This window comes from Chiloscyllium plagiosum, unplaced genomic scaffold, assembly GCF_037043375.1.
Source record: "Chiloscyllium plagiosum isolate Xiang-an unplaced genomic scaffold, Cpla_swu_hap1 HiC_scaffold_17, whole genome shotgun sequence".
Taxonomy (NCBI): Eukaryota; Metazoa; Chordata; class Chondrichthyes; order Orectolobiformes; family Hemiscylliidae; genus Chiloscyllium; species Chiloscyllium plagiosum.
Window position 1 is genome coordinate 73,893,783 of NW_028270155.1, and position 18,344 is coordinate 73,912,126.

General features: G+C 41.9%; 1 protein-coding gene across 7 annotated transcripts in view; it reads right to left on the reverse strand.

The window, feature by feature from the left end:
* fcsk (fucose kinase) overlaps positions 1-18,344 on the reverse strand; it is a 387,175-nt gene that overhangs the window by 358,761 nt on the left and 10,070 nt on the right. For 4 of the 7 annotated variants that reach the window (XR_015760001.1, XM_087996073.1, XM_087996077.1 and 1 more), the window contains exon 2: positions 1,648-1,849. Coding sequence is in view for 4 of the 7 variants with exons in the window: in XM_087996073.1 (XP_087852199.1) it covers positions 1,648-1,789 (142 nt within the window). In the remaining 3 variants the exon portion in view is untranslated. Of the gene's footprint in view, positions 1-1,647; positions 1,850-18,344 lie in introns of those variants that run through there. The other 3 variants (XM_087996074.1, XM_087996075.1, XM_087996076.1) reach the window with 3 other exon arrangements.

Here is an 18,344-nt window from a genome sequence, read left to right on the forward strand (position 1 = left end):
CAGATATCCCAACCCAATCTAGTCCCACCTGCCAGCACCCGGCCCATATCCCTCCAAATCCTTCCGATTCATATACCCATCCAAATGCCTCTTAAATGTTGCAACTGTACCAGCCTCCACCACTTCCACTGGCAGCTCATTCCATACATGTACCACCCTCTGCGTGAAAATGTTGCTCCTTAGGTCTCTTTTATATCTTTGCCCTCTCACCCTAACCTATGCCCTCTAGTTCTGGACTCCCCCACCCCAGGGAAAAGACTTTGTCTATTCCATGACCCTCATAATTTTGTAAACCTCTATAAGGTCACCTCTCAGCCTCCGATGCTCCAGGGAAAACAGCCCCAGCCTGTTCAGCCTCTCCCTGTAGCTCAGATCCTCTAACCCTGGCAACATCCTTGTTAATCTTTTCTGAACCCTTTCAAGTTTCACAACATCTTTCCGATAGGAAGGAGACCAGAATTGCACGTAATATTCCAACAGTGGCCTAACCAATGTCCTGTACAGCCGCAACATGACCTCCCGACTCCTGTACTCAATACTCTGACCAATAAAGGAAAGCATACCAAACGCCTTCTTCACTATCCTATCTACTCGCGATTTCACTTTCAAGGAGCTATGAACCTGCACTCCAAGGTCTCTTTGTTCAGTAACACTCCCTAGGACCTTACCATTAAGTCTATAAGGTACACTGCAGAAGTTCACCAAGATTCTTTAGACAGCACCTTCTAAACCCACCACCATTACAATTAGAAGAACAAAGGTGGTAAAATACACAGAAACATTACTTCCTGAAAATTCTCCAAACCATGCACAACCAGACTTGGAAATATATCACCATTCCTTCAGTGTCATTGTGCCAACAGCCTGGAACTCCCTCCTTAAAGCCACTGTGGGTATATGTACACTAAATAGATTGCAGCTGTTCAAGAAGGCAGTTCATCACAACTTACACAAAGAAAACTGGAATGGGCAATCAATGCTGGCCAGGTTAGCAATAGCCACATCCCATGAGAGAACAAAACAAAATGTTATACAAGGAAATGATCAGAGATAGCCTTAACTGTGATTGACACAAGTAGCAATGGGCTGTGAGCAGCCAAGGTCAGGGATATGGCCATGAATTTAGGTTGGGTACATTTATGGAGTGAGAAATTAAAAGATGAAGAAGAGCAGTAAAATCAGGAAGAATTGAAAGAGGAAGTTGAAAATCACCATGGATGGGAAGTCAGGTAGCTTGTATGCCCAAAGGCAAAAGTGAAGGTATCTCAGTGAGAAAACGTTTTAGCTTGGATGAGCAGTGGAGAACTAGAATTTTAAATATGACATAAGAACAAATAGTTAGCTATAGAGTGTCTAGAAAAGTAGATAGGTGCTTTGTACGTGCATCAACATTCACAAACCATGCTATATCTGACTTGAGAGTTGTTGATGATAACTAACTGTGAAAGTATTCCATTCACCCGCAACACCACACTTAAACTTACATTTCTACATATAGTACTGTGGAATGATCAAATTCAATTCACAGTGGGCACCTTGCAAGTCAAGAAAAATAACTTGATTAACATTACAACATTGACCTCTAAATATGATTAAGTAGGAATACAGTTCATGTCTAGATTTTTATGCCCATCCTACCCCACTTACCTCTTTGAAAAGCATAAATACTATCCTTGTACTGGCAGGTGAGGGCAATGACAGTCCAGTCCACGCTTTTTGTTTGGTTGCTAGAATTCTGCTGCTCTGCAGCTAAATTCTCACCATGTTGTCTGTCCACTTTGTTTGCCATTCCTTTATTTAGATCTCTTCAACTTATGCCATTTGGTTGGTTTTCAGAAACGTCACGTTGCTGCCAAGAAACAAAGTAACTTTATCATTATTTGTTGACTTGAGGCAATGTGTAGTACAAAAATTCCCAAAATCCTTTAGGTTGAAGGACCTTTCCCCACATGGAGTAAAGGACTATAGGGCTGCTCTTTCAATAAAGAGACACGACTGGTGGTTTAACCTGAGGGTCACCATGTCTCAAACAAGGTGGTGAAAGTGGGACCTTAGCAGATACAGGAAGTGAACACACATTGTTGGCATCACTCTGCATTACAAATCAGCTGTCCAGCCAACTGAGATAATCGACCCAAAACTGAGATGAAGTAGTACCCCCTCATAAACACTCCATTTAAATTTTAATCCCATATAATACCTTCAAATGGAAGTGCTGCATTCTGATTGCTTTATTAATACTATTCAGAAAAACTGGTACGTGTGTACAGATATGGACTGCACAATAGCTCAGTGGTTAGCACTGCTGCCTCACAGCACTTGGACCTGGGTTCGATTCCAGCGACTGTCTGTGTGGAGTTTGCACACTGTCTGCATGGGTTTCCTCCGGGTGCTCCAGTTTCCTCCCACAGTCCAAAGATGTGTAGGTTAAATGAATTGGCCATGCTAAATTGTTCCATAGTGTTCAGAGATGTTTAGACTCGGTTCATTAGTCAGGGGGAATGTAGACTAACAGAGGAATGGGTCTGGGTTGGATACTCTTTGGAGGGTCGGTATGGGCTTGTTGGGCCAAATGGCCTGTTTCCACACTGTAGGGATTACTATTACTATGACTATGATATCAGTGAGTTAAGTGTGCAAGGTTATTCCGGCATGTTACCCTGCTCGAAGAGGCAGCCAACTTACATTGACCTGCAAATGCAGCAACTGTTCCCTGTTCCCACCCCTCAGCTCACAAAATCCCTAAAAGCCTACACTGGTTCCAGACCCACAGCAATGTGGTTGACTCTTAACTGCCCTCTGGGCAATTAGAGATGAGCAATAAATGCAGAACACTGCAGAACACCCACTGAAGCAAAAGGTGCAAATAAAGCATGACAAGTTTTCCTGGACACTTTTGATTACAACTGTGGATAAAGATCACAGAGAGTGCTCTCAGATGCACTGAATTTAATATAATAGTCTATTATACTAGACGAGTCACCTCCAATGGTAGCTGAATCAACAATAAGTACAATTTTAAAGTGAAATAACTGAAATCCCTTTGTCTACTTCCCTCATATTCTACATTAAAATAAATAAAATTGGATTGAAGAAAGAAGTCACCTGTTTTTCTCCCATGTATCAGAATGAAAAGTTAAGTTAGAAATCTCACAGATGGATGTCATAAGTCTTGTGCCATTCTAGCTGTCAACAAACCACAAGTGGAGACAAGTAGTTGGCTTCAAAACTATTATCTTTGAAACTTGAACATCAGCATTAAAGGCATACTCTTTCTCAGATCATGAAGATCTCAAGTTCAATTACTACCTGTTATATACTTCTCAATTATGATATTTCACGATTGTGAAAAATACCATCAGGACCTTTGGTTAAAAAAAGGACTTTATGTTAACATTTTAACAGGTGCACACATCTATACTAAATAGAAACAGAAAATGCTGAAAATACTGAGCAGCAACATCAGTGGAATCAGAAACAGAGTTTCAGAATTCATAGCCATGATCTTCCAGGATCCTTGGAAGACACAAAGCATGGATTATGAAGGAACTGCCAACATTGTTTCATTTCCAGTGGGTAATCACCCTGCATCCAGAACTCATCACAGATGATTTGCCCTTACTTATTTGGAATGTCACCCAGATAATGATAGAAGAAATTAAATATGATTTCCCCCCTCGTACATCCATGCAAATTTGATCCAATCTTGTCACTGTTTTCCAAGTGCTCTAATATTAAATCTTTTATAATGGAGCCTGGCATTTCCCTACTACTAACACCAGACTGAAGGTCTATCATCTGTTTACCATCACTTTTTTTTTTACAATAAAAAGTGGGATTACAATAGACACTCTCCGATGTACAAGAGCTGTTACAAAGTTTAATTAAACTTGAAAAATGACCCACCAAAAGATAACAGAGGAGCAAGGTGATAATGAGAGGAAAGATTGTATAATAGTCTTTATCAGAGGGACAAAGTATTTGACAAACTAACAGGTTAAAATGCAGACAAGCTACCAGCACCTGATCGCCTGCATCAAAGAAAGTGGCTGCAGAGATGGTGGAGGAATTAATCAAAACATTTAGAATTCACAGAGGATTCTAGAAGATTGGAAAACTACTAATGTGACACTCCTGTTCAAGAAGGGTGGGAGATAGAAAGCAGAAAACCATCGGCCAGTCAGCCTACTATCTGACATCAGTTCCAAAGAAGACTCGCACTGGACTCCACGCAGGAGTCTGTTTCGCAAACCTGCTGAAATTTCTCTAGCATTTCATTTTATTTCAGATTTTGAGTATTGTAGTATTTTGCTTTATTTAAAGACGTTGTTGGGAAAATGCTAGATTCCATTATTTAGGAAATAATGGCAGGGCATTTGTGAAAGCTAAAAACAATCAAAAAGAATCAATATGGTCTTGTGAAAGGCAAATCACATTTGACAATTTTTTTAGTGCTCTTTGAGTATGTAACAAGCCAAGTTTATAAAGAGGAAAAGGTGGATGTAGTGTACTTGGATTTTCAGAAGGCATTCAGGAATGTTATTTCACAAGATAGGAGCTTACGTATTGAGATAATGTTATTAACATAGATTAAATGTTCATTAAAACACAGATACAGAATTGGAATTAATGGGTCTTTTCCAGATTGAAAAGACATAACCTGTAAAATGCCACAAGGACTGGTCTGGTCTACCATCCACTCTTTAAAGAGGAAGTATGTTGACATCTATGCTGAGCTAGCACAAAAAGAGGAATTGGGGCCTGGGCCAGCTCAGCCATGATCTGGTTTGCCCTATCATTCATCATTAGGGACCAAATGGCCGACTTCTGGTCCCTTTTGATTATGTTCCTGTGCCAGATTTCCTGCAGAGGAAATGACAGGATGTCTCCACAATTAAAAGCCTGTCAAATCTTTGTAGATAGCTTTACCACTACCCATAAAATCCAATTTGCTTCTCGCTCCAAAGAAGAAACTTGACCTGTGAAATATCTCCAGAATGTTTTCTTTTCAGAATTGCAATACTTTGCTTCAGTCTACTTTCATGACTTTTTAAAAAATTATTCCCAATGATTAAGTTACTGAATGTTATTTTACCTCCAAAGAGCAAATAATAAATGATTTATTAGTTTTTCTGATCATAATGATACCATTACCCATGTGATGGAAAGCCCTTTAATCTGTGCCTGTAAAGAAAGGGATAAGAATTGAAAACTTTTAGAAGCAGAATGCTGCTTAGGCAGTCAGCTAACGGGCATCTTAATGTAGCTAAGTCAGCAACATTCCTTGATGCAGCAAGATGTATGTTATCCATTGATGCACAAGAAACTAGCCATGGTAATTATGGCATTAAAGATCTTGGATTCCTCAATACAACTCGCGACTATGCACAAATATTATGGTCACAGGCACAACAATGTTACAAATGGTATTAAGCCATTAAGTTACAGAGTGGCATGCTTTTTTAATTAGATTAGATTAGATTAGATTACTTACAGTGTGGAAACAGGCCCTTCGGCCCAACAAGTCCACACCGACCCGCCGAAGCGCAACCCAGCCATACCCCTACATTTACCCCTACCCCTACATTTACCCCTTTACCTAACACTACGGGCAATTTAGCATGGCCAATTCACCTGACTTGCACATCTTTGGACTGTGGGAGGAAACCGGAGCCCCCGGAGGAAACCCACGCAGACACGGGGAGAACGTGCAAACTCCACACAGTCAGTCGCCTGAGTCGGGAATTGAACCCGGGTCTCTGGTGCTGCGAGGCAGCAGTGCTAACCACTGTGCCACCGTGCCGCCCACTTGTGCCGCTTTCCATTGAGTATCATGGTTTAAGAGATCAGAGCCAAGGTGGAGATCTTTACACCCTCAGGCTGCGTACTATGGTACAGCAATGATATCAAGAGTACATTTCTTAAAGGCGTATTGACATACTGTATTGCATACTGACAATGAGATATAACAACTGTTCCAGGTTCAAAGTCTCACTCCAGGATTTAGGACAGTATGAGTCCTCAGAAAACCTTCATCCCAATACACCCCCGGGTCAACGAGTTCTGTAACATCTGCAATATTGAACTTTTCTTACCCCACCTCCACGCTTACCTTTTCAATGGTGACTCCCACCAACCCCCTGAAGACCCCTTTCTCCTGCCTCCAACATACTCCTTCCTCTTGAACACCCCGTGCTGATCTCTTACCCTCTTTCGACTTCTTTATCTCCAAATGCCGTTGCAACATTGACCACCTCAACTTGTCCACCCGCCACTCCAACCCCAACCTCACCATCAAACCAGCTGATGGTAGGGGTGCAAAGTTAAAGTTACATTGACCTCTACCTCGCCGATGCCAGACACCACTCAATGACACCTCCTCCTACCGCCCCAACACTTCCCAGCATTTTCCAAGCGAGAAGAAACTTGTGAAGCTATGCAAAATAAACAGTTAGATGACAAAGAACTGCAAAGCAGAGATCTTATGCATTGCCTAGGAGCTAAGAGTTGAGAGGAGTTAGTCTGTATCAATCAAGATGTGGAGGTATTGGAATGGGGTGGACTAAATCTAAAATACCACATGACACAGGAATATAGTCCAACAGGTTTATTTGAAACTGCAAGCTTTTAGAGCCCCTGCTCCTTCCTCAGAAAGAATACATCAAACACAGAATGTATAAGTAAAAGATCAAAGGCTCATACAACTTTTGCGAATCTTTTGAAAAAGCCTGGATGGCTATTAAGTCTTTAATCAGTTAGAATGGAGATACAGATTTCATTTCATTAATAAGTAAATCCCAGAATTTCTTTCAAGTCACTGACCCCATGATAACTCCAGATATTATCAGAATAAAGGTGACACTCAGGTCAGACAATGTATTTTAGGTGTAAGGCCATGTTTCAAGTTGTTCGTATCTGTCAGACTGGTTTTATGACTGACTGTGTACATATTGTGTGCTTTTTGAACAAAATAGAATGTATCTGCAAATACAAAGCTGCAAATGCAAATTCACACCATATATGTCTGTGTGTTGGGGGGCATGCATGTTTGTGTGAGGAAGAGGGAGGGAGTGCATGTGCATGTATGCGCATGTGCGAGACAGAGGGGGAGTTTTGTGAGTGCTTTTGAAAGAGAGACAGTGTGCACTTCAAAAGAAGTGTGAATGAGTGTGAGGAGGTATGTGTGTGTGAGAGCATACCTGAATGTGTGCAAAAGTGTATGTGCTCAAAAGAGTGCATGCACAAGTGCAAGTAAGTATATGCCTGTGAAAGTGTGTGAGTGCAAGTGTGTAGATTAGATTAGATTAGATTAGATTACTTTACAGTGTGGAAACAGGCCCTTCGGCCCAACAAGTCCACACCGACCCGCCGAAGCGCAACCCACCCATACCCCTACATTTACCCCTTATCTAACACTACGGACAATTTAGCATGGCCAATTCACCTGACCCTGCACATCTTTGGACTGTGGGAGGAAACCGGAGCACCCGGAGGAAACTCACGCAGACACAGGGAGAATGTGCAAACTCCACACAGTCAGTCGCCTGAGGCGGGAATTGAACCCGAGTCTCTGGCGCTGTGAGGCAGCAGTGCTAACCACTGTGCCACCGTGCCGCCCACGGTGTATATGTGTGTGTGTAGTGTAGTGGGGTCATCTGCAGTGTGATATAAATTCACGATCCCGGTCGAGTCCATCCTCATGGGATCGAACATGGCTATCAGCCTCTGTTCGTCAACTCTACACTGTTGCGTGTCCTGAAGTCCGCCTTAGAGGACATTTATCCAAAACTTTGAGGCTGATTGTCCTTGACTGCTGAAGTGTTCCCCCACTGGAATGGATAACCCCTGTCTGGTAATTATTGCAAGGCGTCCATTCATCTGTCGTCATACCGTCTGCTTGGTTTCGCCAATATACCATGCCTCGGGGAATCCTTGCCTGCAGCGAATGAGATAGAAATGTTGGCTGAGTCACATGAGTACCTGCCATGCATGTGGTGGGTGGTGTTCCCACGCCTAATGGTAGTATCATGTCTATGCTTTGATATGTCTTGTACTGGTTGCCATGACAGGGTTGTATGGTGTTGTGATTGATGTTGTCTTTAAGGTATATTGGTAAAACCAAACAAACGCTACGATAACGGATGAATGGACTTTGTACAACAATTTAACTGATTAAAGGCTTAACAGCCATCTAGATTTGTTCAACACATTTGCATAAGTTGTATGACTCTTTGACCTTGTACTTATAAAATTAGCTTAGATAATTAGATTACGTACAGTGTGGAAACAGGCCCTTCGGCCCAACAAGTCCACACCGACATTCCGAAGAGCAACCCACCCAGACCCATTCCCCTACATTTACCCCTTCACCTAACACTACAGGCAATTTAGCATGGCCAATTCACCTAACCTGCACATTTTTGGACTGTGGAAGGAAACCGGAGCACCCATAGGAAACCCAGGCAGACACGGGAAAAATGTGCAAACTCCACACAGACAGTTGCCTGAGGTGGGAATTGAATCCAGGTCTCTGGCGCTGTGAGGCAGCATTGCTAACCACTGTGCCACCCGTGCTGCCCTGTGTCCGATGTATCCTCTCTCACTAGCTGTCTGAGAAGGAGTGGGAGCTCCAAAAGCTTGCGGTTTAAAATAAACCTGTTGGACCTAAATCTGGTGTTGTGATTTTTGACTGTCTCAATCAAGTAAGATGTCTCAATCAATGAAGTAGGATGGCTGGCATGTTCATTACTTTCATGTTAATGTGAGCTAAGGTACAATGATCATAGTTATGTACACCTTACTGTGATATAAAACTTCTTTACAATTCAAACCATGCTTAGCCTCATCCAATCTTAAACTTGGTCAACTGCTGGAGAGGTTGATGAATAATATATGCTAGAAAAGCTCAGATATCAATTTTGGATTATGAGAAGGTCTTATCACTACACTTTTGAGTCGAGCTATTTTATAAAGTAGATGTAAGGCAGTGGGGGATAATTCACATTAAAAAAACCTTTACAGATGAGAGAGAGAGCGAGGCCAGTAAACAAAAAATGGCTTTGACAGCTGATTTGTATTCATTAAAATTTAATTAGCTCCTGAAGGGAGTAGGGTGACTACTATTGATTCCTACAACCACAGGATGGGATTGGAAACCAAACAGACTTTCTGCTCCAGATTATTAGTCAATTACCCTGTTAATCAAGAATAGGCACAGTTACATTGCAAATTTGCTTCTCCGCAACCCCAATATAACTTCCTCCTTTCCAGTTTCACACAGGACAATGAATGGAAGAATGTCAAGCCTAGAACAATGGAGGCAAATAATGACACTCATTCATTCATCACCGCCTTGGTACAACTCACCATCTTTATCCTTCAGCTGAGTTTTTTTCTTCCAGTACAGTTACCTGGCTGAGAAAGGCAAAACAAGAGCCCATCTTGGTCCCTGGATTAAATTTTCAGTCCAAGACCTGCTCCAGCTGCAAATCTCCCAGGTGAAATTCAATAGTGGCAAACTGAATAATGCTACCACGTATAGTTATCATAAAGATTGAATTTTATTTTACATTGGCCTTCAAAACAGATCTATCCTTCAATGATACAAGTCATTCTTATAATTCTTGTATTCAGCAGTGAAACAAGTTATTGTTATTGTCACCCAACTGTCACTTGCATAATTCTATTCGTAAAAGGTTGAATTAAATTATCTTAATTCACAGGATGTGACTGTGGCTGGCAAGATCAGCATTTGATATGTCCTTCTTTAATTACCCACAAAGGGGGTGGCAAGCTGTATTCCTAAATTGCTGCTGTCCATACGGTGAAGACACTCCCAGAGTGCAGTTAAGAATGGAGTTGCAGTATTTTGTCCAAATGTAAAGGAACAATGACACATTTCCAAATCTTGGAGAGGATTGTGAAGGTGACAGTTTCATCCATATGCCTAGTCCCCATGCTCTTCCAGATAATAGACTATGGATTTAGTAGTTGCTCAGCACATCTTAAAGATAGCACACACTGCAGTCATAATTACCAGAAAAAATATGGGGCGGCATGGTGGCACAGTGGTTAGCACTGCTGCCTCACAGCGCCAGAGACCCAGGTTCAATTCCCACCTCAGGCAAGTGTCTGTGTGGAGTTTGCACATTCTCCCCGTGTCTGTGTGGAGTTTGCACATTCTCCCCGTGTCTGCGTGGGTTTCCTCCGGGTGCTTCAGTTTCCTCCCACAGTCCAAAGATGTGCAGGTCAGGTGAATTGGCCATGCTAAATTGCCCGTAGTGTTAGGTAAGGGGTTAATGTATGGTGGGCTGCGCTTCGGCGTGGCGGTGTGGACTTGTTGGATGCTTAGTCTCAAGAGATCAATTTTTTTTTAAAGAGTTGTTCTCACAAAGGTAACAAGAGAGCATTCCATCACATTTCAGGCAACTGTCTTGCATTTGATGGAGTGGCTTGCGCAGTCAGGACCTCAGTAATGCACAGCAAAATACTGAGTCTCTGACTTATTTTTGAAGTCACAATATCACAAACATTCAGTGAGATTACTGCTCAACACTTAAACTTTGGAAATTGATGTGATTTGGTTCAAGGGAGGTCATGCTTTTCTGGCCTGTTACAAAAGGGATTTCAGAGAGAGAGCCAAAGACTAAAAGACCTACAATTTAAAATTTAGAGACATTAATTAGGTACACAGGCAGGCAATTTGACAACTTTTAAACTGTTTTGCCCTAAATAGGGAAGTGGTACCATAGTGGTAATGTCACTGTACGACCAACCTGGAACACAGGCCAACCTTGTGAGTTCAAATCCCAGCATAGTAGACAGTGAAGCTGAAATTCAATAAAATCTGGAACAGGGAGCCACTGTGTAACCATTGAGGAGAAAGTGAGTTCTGCAGATGCTGGAGATCAGAGCTGAAAATGTGTTGCTGGAAAAGCGCAGCAGGTCAGGCAGCATCCAGGGAACAGGAGAATCGACGTTTCGGGCATAAGCCCTTCCTGAAGAAGGGCTTATGCCCGAAACGTCGATTCTCCTGTTCCCTGAATGCTGCCTGACCTGCTGCGCTTTTTCAGCACTGTGTAACAATTGTCAATTATCACACCACTTCAGCTAGACATTTCAGACTTTATCTGTGGTCAAGGACAGGGTGGTGTGATTGTGGAGAAGCAAGTATGGGGATCGATAAGGTACCAATGAAGGAGATTCAGGCCTTGCAAACTCAACAGTTTCATGTTCTGCAATTTGAGTGGTTAAGAAGGAAGGTGAATAAACTGATCACAGTCCCATACAGAAAGGAAATACAGATGAACCTCGATTATCCAAAAATCGGATTATTCGAAGGAGATCTCGAGATCCCAATAGAAACATTACATCAAAAATGTGTTTCCAATACCAATCGCGTCTTTTGTTTACAGTGATTAAAAGTGATCTTACTGAAAGGCTGCCAAGAACAGTCCTGGACAACGATGGGAGACCAGGCACCATCTCCAAATGACTGACCTCCCGATCTCCCTCTCTCCCCCCCAACACTTTCCCTGGAGTTCTACACAGGAGTGTAACCTAAATCCCCCCTTCCTCAGATAATTTCTCTAACATTGTCCTGTACAGATAAAGGTGCAACCTGTCAAAAGGTTGCAGTAAACATTTGTGTGTGTATGTGCACGCACGCGCTATTTGGAGACTCACCCCCCAAAAGGCAGCAGGAGCAGGAGCAGTAGCATCTTGTGTCGGACGGACAGACGGTGAGGGGGGGTGTTGAGGGTAGGGCGGGGGCAGCGTGGGGGTGGACGGGGGGGGCAGTGATGGATGTGGTGGGTGGGCAGGAGTGGGGGCGGTGTTGGATGGTATTGGGGGGCAGTATTGGACAAGGTTGGGGATGTGGGAGCAGGCACGGGGACAGTTTTGGACGGGGGCGGGGTGGGGGCGATGTTGGACTGGGTTGGGGGGGCAGACAGGGACAGGGTGGGGGCAGGTGGGGTGGTGGGGGCTCATGTGCAGTGTGCTGCTGCCTAATCTCCTGAGCAGGGAGCGGACTTAACAGAAAATTCCAAGCCCCAGAGGAAAGGCATTAAATCAATTAACTGAATAATCAATTATCTGAACAAAATAGTGCCCGCCCACCTCATTTGGATAATCGAGGTTCCTCTGTACAATGTAGTTGCAGAAGGATTATGGGTCAGTACAATTCGGGGGATAGATACAATTGCCTGCAACTAAGAGCATGATTCCCAAAGGCTGAGGGGCCTGTTGAGCAACAAAGATAAGACCAAGAAAGAGGCTGTGTGGAATGAAGAATAGCTAGGTACTAAATTTGAAGGCAGTACCACAGAAGTAAGAGCCTCTATATTACTCTATATTGTAGTAAACAAGGAAATGAAGTCCATTTCAAAGTAAATTGTATCAGTCTTCACAACAGAAGAGGCATAAAGCATCCTAAAAATAGTAGAAACCCAAAGGGAAGAACTTGAAATACTCCCTAGCAAAAAAAAAAGTAGAGCAAAACGATGAGATTAAAAGCTGACAAGTACCTTGGACTATTTAGGTCTGAAAGGAAGGCTTTGCAGAGACAGTGATGCATTGTTGTAATCTTCCAAAATGTCCTGGATTCTGGAAAGGTCCAAGATAATTTGACAATTGCACAAGACAAATGTACATCAAAAAATGGAAACAGAAAGCAGGAAACTATAGGTCACTTAGTCTAGTATCTGACATTGGAAAACATTAGATTCCATTAACAGAAGGGAGTAGCATATCATTCAGAAAAATTATAATACAATCAACAGAGTAAACATGATTTTGTCAAAAGGAAATTATGTTTGACTACTTTATTATAATTGATCATTTTTGATTTTATAGATGATTTGGTCTGTGCATAATTCTAAACAGCACTTGGTAAAGTACTACATAGAGTCATAGAGATGCTCAGCACGGAAACCAACCCTTCAGTCTAACTCGTCCAAGCCGACCAAGCATAACCTAATCTAGTCCAATTTGCCAGCACCTGGCCCACATCCCTTTAAACCTTTACTGGATAGATATACCCATCCAGATGCCTTTTTAAATGTTGTGATAGTAGCAGCCTCCACCACTTCGTCTGGCAGCTCATTCCATACACGCACCACCCTCTGCATGAAAATGTTGCCTGTAAGTCCCTTTTGTGTGAAAACGTTGCCCCTTAGGTCCCTTTTACATCTTTCCCCTCTCACCCTAAACCTATGCCCCCTAGTTCAGGACTCCCTCACCCTAGGCAAAAGACTTTGTCTATTTATCCTATCCATGCCCCACATGATTTTATAAACCTCTATGAGGTCAACACTCAGCCGTTGACATTTTAGGCAAAACAGGCCCAGCCTATTCAGCCTCCCCCTATTGCTCAAATCCTCCAACCCTGGCAGCATTCTTGTAGATCTTTTCTGAACCTTTTCAAGTTTCACAACATCCTTTCTTTTGGAGGGAGACCAGAATTGCACACAATATTCCAAAAGCGGCCTAACCAATGTCCTGCACAGCCGCAGCATGACCTCCTAACTCCTATACTCAATGCTCTGACCAATAAAGGAAAGCATACCAAACACCTTCTTCACTATCCTATCGACCTGAGACTTCACTTTCAAGGAATTATGAACCTGCACTCTAAGGTCTCTTTGTTCAGCAATACTCCCCAAGACCTTACCATTAAGTGTATCGATCCTACACTGATTTGCCTTTCCAAAATGGAGCACCTCACACTTATCCATATTAAACTCCATCGGCCATTCCTTGGCCCATTGACCCATTTGATCAAGACCCTGTTGTACTGTAAGGTAATCTTCTTTGCTGTCCACTACACCTCCAATTTTGGTGTCATCTACAAACTTACTAACTATACCTCCTATGTTCACATCCAAAGCACTCATATGAATTACAAAAAGCAGTGGACCCAGCACCAATCCTTTTGGCACACCACTGGTCACAGGTCTCTAGTCTGAAAAACAACCCTCCACCACCACCATCTGTCATCTACAAGTGAGTCAGTTCTGTATCCAAATGGCTAGTTCTTCCTGTATTTCATGAGATCTAACCTTGCTAATCAGTTTACCATGAGGAACCATGTCGAACACCTTATTGAAGTCCACATAAATCATGTCCACTGGTCTGCTCTCATCAATCTTCTTTGCTACTTCATAAACCTCAATCAAGTTAATAAGACATGATCTCCCACGCACAAAGTCATGCTGACTGTCCCTCATGAGTCCTTGCCTATCCAAATACATGTATATCCTGCCCTCAGGATTCCCTCCAAAAACCAGCCCACCACCGATGTAAGGCTCATCTGTCTATAGTTCCCTGGCTTTTCCTTACCACTTTTCTTATGTAGTGGCACCACATTAGCCAACCTCCAGTCTTCCGGCACTTCACCTATAACGATTGATGATACAAATATCTTAGCAAGAGGCCCAGCAATCACTTCTCTAACTTCCCACACAGTTCTCAGACACACCTGATCAGGTCCTGGGAATTTATCAACCTTTATGCATTTCAAGACATCCAACACCTCCTCCTCTGTAATATCTACATTTTTCAAGATGTCACCATCTATTTCCCCACATTCTATATCTTCCATGACCTACTCCACAGTAAACACTGATGTAAAATACTCATTTGGTATCTCCCCCACCTCTTGCAGTTCCACACATAGGGTGCTTTACAGATCTTTGAGGGTTCCTATTCTCTCCCTAGTTACTCTTTTGATCTTAATGTATTTATGTCGTGAGTTCATGGAATGCCCTGCCAGTAGCAGTGGTGGACTCTCCCTCATTATGGGCATTTAAGCGGGCATTGGATAGGCATATGGAGGATAGTGGGCTAGTGTAGGTTAGGTGGGCTTGGATCGGCGCAACATCGAGGGCCGAAGGGCCTGTACTGCGCTGTATTCTTCTATGTTCTATATAATCCCTTTGGATTCTTCTTAACCCTATTTTCCAAAACTATCTCATGTCCCCTTTTTGCCCTCCTGATTTCCCTCTTAAGTATACTCCTACTGCCTTTGTACTCTAAGGATTCACTCTGTCTCTGCTGTCTATACCTGACAAAGGCTTCCTTCTTTTTCTTGACCAAAACCACAATTTCACTGGTCATCCAGCACTGTCTACACCTACCAGACTTGCCTTTCACCCTAACAGGAATATACTGTCTCTGGACTCACATTATCTCATTTTTGAAGGCTTCCCATTTTCCAGCCGTCCCTTTACCTGTGAACATCTGCCCCCAATCAACCTTTGCCAAAATTAGCCTTCCTCCAATTTAGAACTTCAACTTTTAGATCCAATCTATCTTCTTCCATCACTCTTTTAAAACATAGAATTATGGTCACTGACCCAAAAATGTTCCTTCATTGACACCTTAGTCACTTGCCCTGAATTATTCCCCAAGAGTAGGTCAGGTTTTGCACCTTCTCTAGTAGATACATCTACATACTGAATCAGAAAGAATTCTTGTACGCATTTAACAAATTCCTCTCCATCTAAACCCTTAATACTAGGGCAGTCCCAGTCTATGTTTGGAAAGTCAGTCTGGTGAAGAACCCTGAAATGTCACCTGAACCACAAGGTGTCAAGGAAGCACCAAAGTGAGATGTGCACTAAAAACTGAATTGTAATTTCTGTGTACATCTCAGACTGAACAGGATGGCACAAAAGACAGCAGTCTGGACAAGACACATATTTGAGCTTTCTCTTTCAAGAATAAAAGTATGTTTCAACCATGGTGTGTATTTGTTAGTGGGTTGGGGCACTCATACGCACTAGCCTAAGCTTGAGCTGTGAAGGTCACAGTCGAAGAACCATCCACTTGTCACCCCTGTATTGTCGGTAAAAGATTCTTTCAGATTAAATGATGGAAGTCAGACAGAAAGCCAGTTCAAAATGGAAACATGGCAAAAAAATTTTAGCTCATCTGCAAAGGAAATTGAAATCACTGCTCTGTGACCAACATTACATTAACTACTCTTCTCGAATGACTCAGAGAGTGACTTTTTTTGACTATATGCCTGTGTTGTACTATTGTTTATTGTTGCTTTTACTAAGTAATAAACTCACTTTTTCATTACCATTCTTGAGATAAAATCAGCTCCTTTAAAATATGAATCCATTTGTATCCACGAGAGAGTTTCCTTTTTTAATTAACCTCGTTGTGACCAGCTCAGAAGATAGGTGAGTAAAGAAGGGGAGAGTCAGTTTATCCCTCATCTGGAAGCTTTATAATTGGGATCACAGCTCTGCCATCATAAATTAGCAAGCCTCACTCACAGATTGATTGTGACAATGCTCGCTAACAAAACGTTAGTAGGTAGATAAAACAAGTGGCGAATGGAATGTTGTTTTCTGTTGCAATGAGTTATGAAATACAAAAGTTGGAAAGTTTTGCTACAGTTGTACATGGCATTGATGAGACCACATTGCAACTCATCCAGTTTTGGTCTCCAACTTATGAAAAAATATACCATCGAAAGCAGCTCAGAGAAGGTTCACTTGACTACTTTCAGGGATGTGGTGGGCTACCTTATAAGTAAAGCCTCTACAGGTTGGGTACGCATCTATTGGAGTTTAGAAGAATGAGTAAATGTACAAGACCTGGAGAGGTGGGTGTGAAAAGGAAAGTTCTCCTCAAGGGATAAATATAGAATTAAAGGTCATAGTTTAAAAATAAAGGGTTTTTCCAATCAATATGTAGATGAGGAGGAATTTGTCCTCTCAGAGGATCATTAGTGTTTGAAATTCTCTTTCAACAGGAGCAGTGTAGGCCAGGTCATTTATGAACTGGTTCATTTAGATTTGTGATTGTCAAAGTTGCCAAAGGTTATTGGGGAAGTGGACAACAAATTGAGATTAAAGCTATAATCAGATCAGAATGGCACAGCCAGGCCCAATGGGCTGAATGGCCTAATCATGCTCCTATTTCTTAGGATCTTACAACCAATCATTGTGGCTGATTAAATGGGAAACTCCGGAATGTTTATGCTGTGGGATTCAACAAGAGTAATGCCACTGTTAAGAGGTGATGATTATTATTGTCTGGCACTTTTGTCACAAGAATGTTACTTCCACTTGTTATCCCAAATCTGGATCCTGTCCAAATCTTGCTGCATTTGGGTACAAATTGTTGGAGGAAAGGTTATTGATGAAGCAATTCAGCAACAATAAAATATCTGGCCTCTTACATATTCCAGGCCTTATAAAGGCAACTATAGTACAGGTCATTCTGCAATTGCATGCGTTTTGCTAACTTGAATTTTCTACAACATGGTTGACAAATTGGGGACACCGTTTCCAAAACGCGAACTTTTAAAGCGTGTATTGGTTATAATGTGATTCCAGCCCCATTAGTTTAATTAGTGTTGCTATTACGCGATTTTCTTATAACACTGGATTGAACAAAAAGGGAGCTATTACATTACAGCAGAACTCACCCGACATCACTGAATTTCAATTATCTCAACAAATTCTAACACATGAAAAGGCTAAGTTTGCAAAGAATTGTAGCCAGAATGGATATCTGCAATGAGAATGGTACCATTTACAACAGAGTAAATGGAAATACAAAAATAATATTTCTCCTTCAGATCTGGAGAAGCAGTTTAGGGTCCAACAAGAAAAGTAAGAATTTCAAGAAATTGAATCAGGATAGAGACTGGGTAAATGAGTGTGCAAGAACATAACAGATCAAATATAATATTACCTACTTTGGAAGACAAAATAGAAAAGCAGAAACCTTATTAAAATTGTCATGGACTTACAAACATTGCTATTCAGAGGGACATGATGTCCTGACACATGAATCACAGAAATTTAACATGCAGGAACAGTAATTAAAAAGTACAAAATGGAAATATTAGCCTTTGTTAGTCAAAGAATTAAATTGGCCGCCTCACATAAGAAAGGGTATACTTCTCTTATTAGGTTAAATTCTGGAGTAAGGAGAGTGCCAAGAAAGGAAGCAATATATATCCCTTTATATCTGTAGGTTTAAAAAGAACAAGAGAGGATCTCACTGTTGACAGAGTAGACAGAGGGAAGTATTTCCGCTGATTAAGGAATCTGGAAACAAAAGGACAGATTCAGAATAAAAGGTTGACATGAGGAGACAATTCTTTACTTGAGGGCTATTAATAGAATCCCAGTGTGGAAACAGACCCTTTGGCCCAGCAAGTCCACATCGACTCTCCGAAGAGTATTCCACCCAGACCAATTCCCCTACTACTTTACATTTACCCCTGACAAATGCACCTAACCTACATATCCCTGAACACTATGGGCAATTTAGCACAGCCAATTCATCTAACCTGCACATCTTTGGATTGTGGGAGT